This window comes from Trichosurus vulpecula, chromosome 7 (assembly GCF_011100635.1).
Source record: "Trichosurus vulpecula isolate mTriVul1 chromosome 7, mTriVul1.pri, whole genome shotgun sequence".
Taxonomy (NCBI): Eukaryota; Metazoa; Chordata; class Mammalia; order Diprotodontia; family Phalangeridae; genus Trichosurus; species Trichosurus vulpecula.
The window spans coordinates 105,526,458-105,538,804 of NC_050579.1; the positions used below are offsets into that span (position 1 = coordinate 105,526,458).

The window sequence follows — 12,347 nt, forward strand, 5'->3', positions numbered from 1 at the left end:
TTTGTTTTTGACATCTGATTTTAAAACTTTGAGTTCCAAATTCCCTTCCCTCTTCCCTTCCCACCCACCCTCCCTAAGAAGTTGAGCAATTCAACCTAGGCCACACATGTATTATTATGTATAACCCTTCCACAATATTCATGTTGTGAAAGGCTAACTACATTTTGCTCCTTCCCAACCCATCCCGCTTTATTGAATTTTCTTCCTTGACCCTGTCCCCTTTCCAAAGTGTTTGTTTTGATTACCTCCACCCCCATCTGCCCTCCACTCCATCATCCCCCTGCCTTTTATTTTTTTTTTATCTTCCTCCCTCTTCTTTCCTGTGGGGTAAGATACCCAACTGAGTATGTATGGTATTCCCCCTCAGGCCAAATCTGATGAGAGCAAGGTTCACTCATTCCCCCCTCACCTGCCCACTCCCCTCCTCTCCTAGAACTGCTTCCTCTTGCCACCTTTATGGGAGATAATCCACCCCATTCTATCTCTCCCTATCTCCCTCTCTCAGTAAGTTACTCTCTCATCCCTTAATTTCATTTTATTTCTTTTAGCTATCTTCCCTTCATCCTCAACTCACCCTGTGTCTGCTCTCTTTCTTTTACATATATATGTATATACACATACATACATATACACATAGATACATGCATACATACACATTCACTTATATATATACATAAACATATATATGCATATATATATATGCATATTCCCTTCAACTACCCTAATACTGAGGTCTCATGAATCATACTCATCATCTTTCCATGTAGGAATATAAACAAAACAGTTCAACTTTAGTAAGTCCCTTGCAATTTCCGTTTCTTGATTACCTTTTCATGCTTCTCTTGATTCTTGTGTTTGAAAGTCAAATTTTCTATTCAGTTCTGGTCTTTTCACTGAGAAAGCTTGAAAGTCCTCCATTTTATTGAAAGTCCATATTTTGCCTTGGAACATGATACTCAGTTTTGCTGGGTAGGTGATTCTAGGTTTTAATCCTAGCTCCATTGACCTCCGGAATATCGCATTCCACGCCCTTCGATCTCTTAATGTAGAAGCTGCCAGGTCTTGGGTTATTCTGATTGGGTTTCCACAATATTCAAATTGTTTCTTTCTGGCTGCTTGCAGTATTTTCTCCTTGATCTGGGAGCTCTGGAATTTGGCAACAATATTCCTAGGAGATTTCTTTTTGGGATCTATTTGCGGAGGCGATCAATGGATTCTTTCAATTTCTATTTTGCCCTGTGGCTCTAGAATATCAGGGCAGTTCTCCTTGATAATTTCCTGAAAGATGGTATCTAGGCTCTTTTTTTGATCATGGCTTTCAGGTAGTCCAATAATTTTTAAATTATCTCTCCTGGATCTATTTTCCAGGTCAGTGGTTTTTCCAAGGAGATATTTCACATTGTCTTCCATTTTTTCATTCCTCTGGTTCTGTTTTATAATATCCTGATTTCTCATAAAGTCACTAGCTTCCACTTGCTCCAATCTAATTTTTAAAGTAGTATTTTCTTTAGTGGTCTTTTGGACCTCCTTTTCCATTTGGCTAATTCTGCCTTTCAAGGAATTCTTCTCCTCATTGGCTTTTTGGAGCTCTTTTGCCATTTGAGTTAGTCTATTTTTTAAGGTGTTGTTTTCTTCAGTGTATTTTTCAGTATTTTTTTGGGTCTCCTTTAGCAAGTCATTGACTTGTTTTTCATGGTTTTCTCGCATCCTTCTTATTTCTCTTCCCAATTTTTCCTCTACTTCTCTAACTTGCTTTTCCAAATCCTTTTTGAGTTCTTCTATGGTCTGGGACCAGTTCATGTTTTTCTTGGAGGCTTTGGTTGTAGGCTCTATGACTTTGCTGTCTTCTTTAGGCTGTATGTTTTGGTCTTCTTTGTCACCAAAGAAAGAATCCAAAGTCTGAGACTGAATCTGGGCGCGTTTTCGCGTCCTGGCCATATTCCCAACCAACTAACTTGACCCTTGAGTTTTTCAGTGGGGTATGACTGCTTGTAGATTACAGAGTTCTATGTTCTACGTTTGGGGGGGAGGTGCCAGCTCTGTCAGAGCCGCACTCCTCCTTCCCCAAGGACCCCCAGTCCAGACTGGGCTCAGATCTTCGGCAGGCTGTGCACCCCTGCTGTGATCCGCCACTTAATTCCCCCCACCAGGTGGGCCTGGAGCCGGAAGTAACAACAGCTGTAGCTGCCCCACCTCCGCTGCCCCCGGGGCTGGAAGCCGAACCGCGAACTCCTTCCACTCCCGCAGCTTTTCCCACTAACCTTCTCCGCAGTCTTTGGTGTTTGTGGGTCGAGGGGTCTGGTAACTGCCGCAGCTCACATATTCAGGGCGCTAGGGCCCCCTCCGCCCGGCTTCCGGTCTGGATCGTCCACGCCGCTCAGGCTGGGCTCTGCTCCACTCCGTTCTACTGATACATGATTTGCTTTAATTCAATTCAACAAGCCTATTACATTCAAGACACTATACATGTGCTGGGAATATAAAAATTAAAGTAAACCTTGTTCTCAAGAAGTTTATATCCAGTTGGGAGAACATAGCATGGTTTAGGTAAGTATAATATAGCATAAGAAATGAAAGGGGTAAAGGAGAGATGTAAAGATATTTTTCTATAAGCAACTTGGTACACTTGGAATCAGGAAGACCAGAATTCAAATTTGGCCTAAGATACTAGTTGTGTGGCCATGGGCAAGACATTTAACCTCTCTCTGACTCAGTTTCCTTATCTGTATGATGAGGATAATAGCACCTACTTCCCAAGGTCAATTGTGAGGATATAGTGGTTGTAAAATATTTTGCAAACCTTTAAAATAATAGCTAATATGATTGCAGCAGCAGTTTGAGGCAGGAAAAAACACTGAAGATGAGAATTGAGAGAGCATCATGAAGGAGTTAGCACCTAAGATGAGCCTTCTGAAGGAGGATAAAGATTCTGAAAGGCCAAGATAAAAATGCTTCCCAGGAATAGAAGAAAGCTTCTATGAGTCACAGAAGCATGAGATAGCCTGGCATCTTTAGGCAATAGTTAAGAGTACAGTCTGGTTGTGACCTAGAGTACTTGGAGAGTAATGTAAAATAAGACTGGAGGATAAGGTCAGAGCCAGAGGTGAGGGTCTTAAATGGCAAACTAAAGGATAAGTCATGTTTTGCAAAAGGATGACCAGAAAAGATCTAGGACCACTTCTTGGGATTGCTGGTAACAGATGGTAGAGAAAAGGCAGGAATAGTTAACTCCTGCTGTTTTTGTTGTTTTTGTTTTTCTGCCATGGAGAATGATCTTTGGATTGGAAGGTTAGAGAAAAAATGACCAACAGGGACTTGAATTTAAAATAGGTGAGAAAGTGAAAATAAAGCATCTGGCTCCCCTCAGTAACTTCATGTTACCAAGGCTAGATGAGTGATGGCAGAAGTGATTGCTGATTCAGAGTTGAGGAAAATGGAAGAAATACTGCAGGACCAGAAGAGAGCAGCCATCCCACTTTGATAAAAGAAAAAAAAAAAAAAGCAAAGAAGGTGGAGTCTCCAAACTATAGGCCAGTGAGCTTTAAGAAAGGAAAACTGATTATTTTTGTTTCCTATTTTGACACTAAGCAGTTACATTGGCAGAATGCTGTAGGGAGACAGACTTAATCTTAACAAACCATTTGACAAAGTCTTAGAAGTGATAGAAGTTACAAAGCAGCACATTTAAGCTTTGTATAAGGAAAAATTTCTTGACAATTACAGCCATCTAAAAGTACAGTGGGAGGGAATGGATTGTCCCACACTGGAAGACTTAAGGCACTTTGGTATGTTACAGAGGGAAATCTTTCAGTTATGATTTGGACTAGATCATCCTTAGTTTCAATTCTGAAATTCTGTGATTCTGTTAAATTTAAGGCTTTGATGACAGTATAGTTAAATGGATTAAAGATTGGTTGAATCACTATAACACTCATGAGTTGATATCAACTTTAAGGACCCCTACTGGAGTGCATGTAGGATATGTTCCTGGCCATAAGGTGTTGAGTTTGTTTTGTTTTGTTTTTTTATCAGTGTCTTAGGAATATATATTACGCTTATCAGATTTGCAGATAACATCAGTTTGGAAAGGATAACTAACATTTTGGATGGCAAAAATCAAGAACCTAAATGATCTCAAAATAAAATGGTAGGCCAAATCTAAGAAGACATTTAATAATGCTTTTTACTTAATCTTACACTTGGGTTTAAAATAATTCCATAGAATTGGAGGGACATGGCTGGACACTAGATCATACTAAAAATATCTGTTGGTTTTAGTGGACCACAAGTGCAGCATAGCAGCCAAACACCAATATGATCTTAGATTGCATTAAGAAAGGTGTAATAATACAGATTAAGAGAGATGATAGACCTGCTATATTCAGCCATGGTCAGACATATCTGGAATTTTTTTTAAGTCATAATAAGAATGACATTAACAAGGGTGGAGGGTGACCAGGGCTGTGAAGGGCTCTTGAGATCACAATATATGAGGACTGGCTTAAGGAACTTTGGATATTTATCTTGGAGAAGAAATGACTCAATGGGAACTTTGGGAGAGCTCTTCAGTTATCTGGAGAGGATCATAAAGAAGAGGGATTCAGTTTCTTCCACCTGGGTCCAGAAGGCAGAACTTGGAGGAGCAGGTTGAAGCATTGGTGGAAGGAAAACTTCCTAGCAGTTCGAGTTGTCTGAAAGTAGAATGAGCCACAAAGTCATGGGGATCTGAAAATGTTTAGAAATGATGAGGATTTTTTTACCCACCTTTTCAACTACCTTATATAAAAATAGATTGTATTGTACTAGGACCTTGTAGAAGAAAGAACCTTATCAACAGGGAGGTCACTTTCCAGGTCAAGGAGTTGTCAGTTTCATATTAGTCAAACTGGAATCCCGGGCTGACTTTTACTGCTTTAAAGTAATAAATCTAGTTACAAATATAATATATCTTCACAGTGTATTTTCTCTTTGGATAATCATTGTTTATTTTCAAAAACTTTGTGTATCTGGAGTTCTAGTTTTGCAAATCCAAACTTATAAGGTGATAAATTGCAGTGACTTGAACCTTTTAGTAACCTGTGTTGTGTTGCTCTGATTGGTACAGGACCTGATGCATTGCACAGCCTTTGCAACAGCAGATGAATATCATCTTGGTAATCTGTCCCATGAATTGGGATCTCATGGATACATAGAAATAACCAACTTGCCTAGAGGTATATTTTTAATATGAAAACTAGCTATGTTAAAAAGGTATTAGAAATAGAATTAGTTTTAAAGGAACAATTGTCTACGCCTTTTTATTTGAAGAATTGTCATATCCACATTGTCTGCTGTCACTTAAAGTCATTTTACACAAATAACATATTCATATGAGAAAAGAACAATGTATCTATATATGTCAATTGTCAGACAAAAATAGAAAATTTTTTACATTATTAAGTACTTTGAAGGTGGAAGGTCCATTTCCTCTTATTTTTGTCAAATTTAAAACTATATACTACTGCTACAAAATTACTAGTCATAGGGATGCTGAATATTAAGAACTTTTGGAGTAAATTGCCCATGTCTTATACATTAAAATACTTTAAAATTCATCCTGTAGTAACCAGATAGATTCTTTTAAGGACAAAATAAGAGGAAAGAGTCCCAAAAAAAGAGGTGGTGGTTGGTGGTAGTCACATTTTAGTCACAATTTAGAATGGTCCCAGGTAGGATCCTTTCAGTGAACAATGTTATTTGAATAAAAACATGTAGACTAGAAGACTGTGATTAGAGGAAATTTTACAAAGCAATTGTGCCTAGCTGTCCCTTTACCCCAAGGTAGAGAACACCATACTAGAGACTCCACTATATTTTGACAACCCTATGATGAGAATACCTGCACTGCTGCTCATTTGCTAAGACAGACATAGCTCATCTAGAGTGATGAAGCTGTGTCCAGACCATCTTCACTAGAGAGCTACAACAGCAACCACTATCCTGACATTGTGTGTCAGCTGTGTCACTTTCTTAGCCTCCAGACTTGATCAATTACTTGGGCTCTAGACAAACCACCATCTTAACTCTCTGGGAAGCATCTTGTCCCTACTTGTCACCCTTGTCCATGCTAATTAAGTTGCCCACATCTACAGGCATTTAAAGTGACTATAGTTCAAAAAGAAGGGAAGTTTAGGATTTGGTTTCTTCCAGGACAATTTGGTGGAAGGTTGGAGGACAGAATTTTTTAAATTAGAAGGTCTCATTCTGCTTTATTTTTTTTAATTAAATAAGGTAGTAATTCTCATGGAGAACTTTTAAGGTTATATTCATCCCGAAATTGTCAATATCCTTGTTACCTTATCTTTTTATGTTTCCCTTGCAGACCTCATAGTACTATTTTAAAATATCAAAGCTAGGTGGCACAGTAGATAGAGTGCTGGGCCTAGAGTCAAAGGAGACCTGAGTTCAAATGTGACTTCAGGCATCTGCTAGCTGTATGAGCCTGGGCAAGTCACTTAACCTCTGTTTGCCTCAATTTCTTCACCTGTAATATGGGGATGATAATAATAGTACCTACCATCCAGGGTTGTAATGAGGATCAAATAAGATAATAATTGTAAACCACTTAGCACATAAGTGCTATATTAATGGTAGCTATCATTATCACTATTATTATTGTTGTTGAAACTATGTTGTTAGCAAAATATGTTAAGGAAAAAAATAAGTGTTCTTTTAAGATTTTTTTTTCAGCACTGATTTTGAAGTAACTTAATGCTTGAATTATAGCAACTAGTACAATTTCAATAGTTACTAAATGGTGCAACCTGTAGAATCAAAATTAATTTTAACTGGACAATTTTAAATCCTGCCAAGTATTGCTGTTACATAGTAAATCTTTTCTTATCTTCTTCTCATTTCTGATACTCTTTTTTGAGAAACCTTGGGTAGACAATTATGTCATACAGTACTTATTTTGGAGCAGTGGCCTTAAGAATTTCAACAAAGTTAGCTTTAAAATAACTGATTGGGGGGAAAGAAAATTGTCTTTTTTACATAGCTTTTCCATTTACTTTAAATTATAGATGCAGCAAATATTTTGGTGATTGGTGTACAAAATTCTGAAAAAGAATATGATCCTGGAACAATCTTTTTCTTCAGGTAATGCAAAAACCAAAATCTATTCTAGGTAATCCTGTCTGTATTCTAAAAACTGAATTCCTTTATTTTGTATAGTAAATGGGACAATTAGTCCTACTTCAGATGTGCTAGGGACCTTATTATTTAAAAGAAGCCTGTAATGCATCCTTTTATAAGATTCCTTTCAAGAAGTGAATCATCATTCCCCAATTTGTCTTTTTTAATCTAAATTTTTCCTATATTGGATATATTTAATAAGATACATCTATAAAAGCTTTACGTTCTAATTTTAGCATATCACTGGCCAAGTTCTCCATCGTGGTTGTTGCCTTTATTGACTAATTCTCTTTTTCCCCACTCTCCCTGTTTCTCTGGTAATTTCATGGCCCATTTCACCTGGTCTCCTGACTTACTACTTTCCAGCTCTTTAGAGGCCTGATGAGGTGGATTTCATCCAAGACACTTCATTCAGCAACTTCCAGACTAATGTTGATCCCTTTCATAAGCATCAAATTAGGCGAGTTCACTCATGGCTATATATAGGCTTTTCATTCTGGCAAAGTCTTAAGCAACTTTGAACAGTTTAAGGCATCATCACAATTCTCTTGTGGCACAACTTCATCTCTACCCCACACCTATCTGGAACTCTGCTTATTTCAGTCATTTTGCTGTGCATACTTTCAGAGCATGTTCTCCTGGAGTTCCTTTCTTGTTGCTTAGTAATAGAGAGATTCTTGGGTTAGTGCTGAAGAAAGAGGCTAACAAATGTCTCTAGACTCTCTAGATTTTTGTATATCCTGGTTATACCTAGTCCGAATTGATCTAAGTATTCAAAAGAATAGTAGAGTAGCAATCACTTGAGCATTAAGGAAACACTATAAAACCAGTGATCTTAGAAAGAATGACCTTTGTTTCAGCATGCAAAATAAATAATTTTGATTTGACCTTTTAAAAATTTTGTCCCTTCAATCTGTATTGGAAAAAAACATCCATCACCTTCCCCTGACAAAGTCAAGAAACACTTTAATGAAATAAGTTTTATTTTAACTAGTCCAGATAGAAACTAAAATTTCACATGTTTTCAAAAAGTTTATTCATTTTAATAGTATTTACATTTGGAAATATTCCAGGATTTATATGAACATGTTTTTCTATATTAAACAAAATAATATAACTCTTAAACTGAATGGATTCTTTCATTTGTCATATACAGGGAAGGAGCTGTTGTATTTTGGAATGTGGAGAATAAAACTGTAAGTATGAAAATAAACTTGAAAACTTAGAAGCTTCTAGGAAGAATATTTTAAAAATTTTTACATAGCTCTTAATTATTTGTCAAGCAGTGGTGCAAATAATCTAAAAAGCAAGATAAATCTAAGCAGTATTTCTGTTTGTTCTTTATTACATACTTTCCTAAGCAGATTTGTCTTCTTAATTATGTTTTCTTTTCTCTTATGTGAAACCAGAGGCAATATGGTATGTTGGAGAGAGTATTAGACTTAGGAAGACTCTTCACATACTTAGTGTCCATGTGATCCTGGGCAAGTCATTTAACCTCTCTGTGCCTCAGTTTCCTTAATTGTAAAATGAGAGAATTTGGCTTTATGATCCCTTCTATCTTTAAATATTTGATTCTCTGTGTTTTATGAATTAGCTTAGTATAGTGGAAATACCTGGACTTGAAGTTAGGAGAGAGTTAGGGTTCTAATGTGTCTCTGACACCGATTTATGATTTAATTAATTAACTTATTTGTGGTTTAAGTCACAAATTCTTTGAACTTCAATTTTCTGTGTAACATGGGGAATAAAGTACCAGTGGCTCCTGCCACGTATTATTGGAGGCTCAAATGAGATCATGTACATAGAGTTATTATAGTAATTGATGGGAGAGTACATTGCAAGCAAAAGCCTGCTTGTGATTAAACATTTGCAGTGCATAATCTGCAAAGTAGATAATTTATGTATTGTTCATTGAGAATAGGCCAAACTAAACCTTAGTTTACTAGAGATTTTTAAAAAATTTAAACATTGTGAACTATCCCCACCAGTATCAAGATCAGGATTAATTTATTATTATAATAATTGAACTTTAACTTTAAAAATGAACTTAAAGCATTCAAAAAAAGTTAACAAGTATGGAAAAAATGCAAATATTAACATCAAAGAATACTCATGAAGTTTAAATTATCTCTTATTTAGGATTGGTTTTTATTTTTCCTCTAGATGAAACATGTGATGCAAATTTTGGAAAAACATGAAGTTCAGCCTTATGAAATGGCACTGGTTCACTGGGAGAATGAAGAACTTAACTACATGAAAGCAGAGTAAGAAACCTGTTATCAGCTGCACTAAAAGAATATCTCCAATACTTCAGTACATCTGTGATCTCATTAATGTGAGCACTTACTCCAGCAGTGCAGATTTCAGCCTACCCAACCCTGCCCATCCCATCTTCTCTGTGTCCTCCCATAAATTCAACACAGGGAATCCACCCAATACAGCAGGAGCCTTCCTTGAGTCCCCTTGACGGTTCAAGGATACCATTGGTGCAGATATGTACTGTCCATTGGTTATTCCTTTTTCTTGCCAAGTGACCAATCCCTCTTTTATAATCATAGATTTCTTTAACATCCTTTTTACTATTTCCCTATTGGATTTCTTACTTGTAATATGTTACAACCTATTCATGCTCATCATTCACCCCTTTTTTACCCTTTGAATTATATTAAACTTGAATTATTCAAAGGCTGGGGTAATTTATGAGTCACTGTATTATTATGAGATCACTGGAGTAACATGGAATAACATTGGCATTAAAAATATGTGCCTTTGTTTTAAGGAGAAGCCAGGGAACCATAAAAAGAACTTTGCTAATTCCCAAAGGCAGTCCCAACTTTCCTCCTCCTGTTCAATTCTGGGTCTTATTCATTATCACTTTGCAGAACATTGTCCTGCATTGTCAGATATATTATACACACATACCCCCTCCACAGTTGAGCAGTAGGTTTTCCATCTCCGTGTACCATACATTTACATGCACATGGATGAGCTCTGTAAGTTGTCCATTTTACAACATACTATAATTCTAGACAATGGGTATTCTTTATTCACTTAGCTTTTCCTTTGTTAATAGTTAGGCAAAACTCTTGAGGATCTCATTTGGTAGCTTTATAGTGTTCCAGAGCTTAGTAGTATCTGCACAATGCCATCTACAAAGAATATCTGAAGGACTCATTATTCATAGGGAATCATTCTTTAGCGTGTACTCTATCTTGAATTCCCCTCATGGTAATGGAGAACACCTTTGGTAAACGTACATTTACCTGTTTTGTGGGTTGCCTGATAGTAATGATCAGAGTCATTAAACAAGATTCTCTCTTCTATTTTATTTTGTTGTTTTTTTTTTGAGGGGGGTAGGCAGGGCAATTGGGGTTAAGTGACTTGCCCAGGGTCACACAGCTAGTAAGTATGTCAAGTGTCTGAGGTCACATTTGAACTCGGGTCCTCCTGACTCCAGGGCTGGTGCTGTACTCACTGTGCCACCTAGCCGCCCCTCTCTTCTATTTTCAAGGAATCTGATAAAAATGTTGGCATATGCAAGAGAAACACCTTGATAGAGGAGTCTAGAAGGTGGTGCTTTTCCTCAACTGCTGCTAACTTTTTCTTTTTTCATTTCTATTACAAAGGATTGCTCTCTGAGTAGAGAAAAGGAAGGATATATTTGGAAATGAATGTGGCATAAAAACAAAAGATAGCTGGGAAGTTTCTTCTTTATCAAACCTATGATTTTATCAGGACCTCCTAGTGAGGAACTTCTTCCACCTATGCAGGTTGATACTTACAGTTATAGAGGGTTGCCTAGACCACCAAGAAGTTAAGTGCCTTGCCCAGGATACTAATTTTAAAAACATGTTGATTTTTTTTTTAATAATAATTTGTCTTTTTATTGATCACCTTAACAAATCATGCCTTAACAGCAAATTTCCGAAGGGGGTACAGGCGTTCCTTCCTCTGCTGTTTTTTGGTCTTCAGGCTTTCCTCGTCCTTATTAAGCCTGCGGCGCATGGCCTGGGTCTTCTTGGGCCTAAGGTCCAGGGGCTTGTATTTCCTGAGGTTCTCTTTCTGTGTCTGGTTGATGACAGTTAGGACTTGGACAACTCGGATCTTAGATAACTTGGATGCAGCTCCTCCAGTGACCTTGGCCGCTCTCAATTGGGAAATTTCCACCTTTAACTCATCTCACTGTTTGAGTAGCTCCTCCTTCTTCTTCCCATGAAGATCCCTGGCCTTGATTTTTGCTTGGCCTAGTGCTGCAATCATATTTTGAACCCAGGTCTCCTAACGCCCAAGTTCGTGGTTCTACTAAAATGAGAGTACAACCAGGGCTTTACAAAAATGGGAAAAACAGGTTAACTGGAAAGGATTAATGGATACAATGATGGGAACATTATAAGCAGGCCTGGATGTGAATTCTGGCTCTGCCTCGCACTGGCTGCAGACTGGACAAATCCCTCAGCCTTTAGGGGCTTCCTCAGGGCTGTCGCGGGCACACTGCCTCTTGGTTCCTCCCATCCTAGTTACGTGATCAGGACGTGTCCAACATATGTTGATTTAATTTAAAGGATCTTATCAAATTCTTCATGTAATTTCCTAACAACCTCTACAACAAATGTTGGCACAAAAACTGCTGCTATTTTCTTCGTGGTTTTTTTGTAAATATTTACCAAGAGCACTGTAATGGGAGATGCCAAAATACCTCATTTTGCTGCAACTTTCTAAGTACTTATTTTGCAATAAACTAACATTGGTAGCAAAGCAAAAAAATTATACTTCATTATATATTCTCCAGGACTATTATTAGATTTTTGGTTACTTGCCTTCCTTTAGTGATTTTTGCATTTGTAGTCATTGCATATATTGTCCTTTTGGTACTGCATTCTCTGCATGAATTCATACAAGCCTTCCATGTTTCTCTCAATTCTTCATAAGTCATTTCTTATACCTAGTTAATATTCCATTTCTTGTATATATCATACTTTGTTCGGCCATTGCCCCCGTTGATAGATACCCACAAAGAGTACCACTGTGAATATTTTAGTTTATATTGGACCTTTGTTTCTGTCTGATCTCCTTGAGGTATATTATAAATTTGTATTGCAGGTTTGTTGAAATTGCTGAATTAAAGGACTGGACATTTTATTTTATTTTTTAACATTTTTGCCAATTACATT

The 12,347-nt window shown here is 37.3% G+C and overlaps 1 protein-coding gene and 1 pseudogene across 4 annotated transcripts in view; one reads left to right on the plus strand and one right to left on the minus strand.

The window, feature by feature from the left end:
• RMND1 (required for meiotic nuclear division 1 homolog) overlaps positions 1 to 12,347 on the plus strand; it is a 51,156-nt gene that overhangs the window by 17,103 nt on the left and 21,706 nt on the right. For all 4 annotated transcript variants that reach the window (XM_036767021.1, XM_036767022.1, XM_036767023.1 and 1 more), the window contains 4 exons: positions 5,105 to 5,213; positions 7,062 to 7,137; positions 8,330 to 8,369; positions 9,340 to 9,440. In XM_036767021.1, the coding sequence (XP_036622916.1) occupies positions 5,105 to 5,213; positions 7,062 to 7,137; positions 8,330 to 8,369; positions 9,340 to 9,440 (326 nt within the window). The remainder of the gene's footprint in view (positions 1 to 5,104; positions 5,214 to 7,061; positions 7,138 to 8,329; positions 8,370 to 9,339; positions 9,441 to 12,347) is intronic.
• LOC118856622 lies at positions 11,052 to 11,484 on the minus strand (annotated as a pseudogene).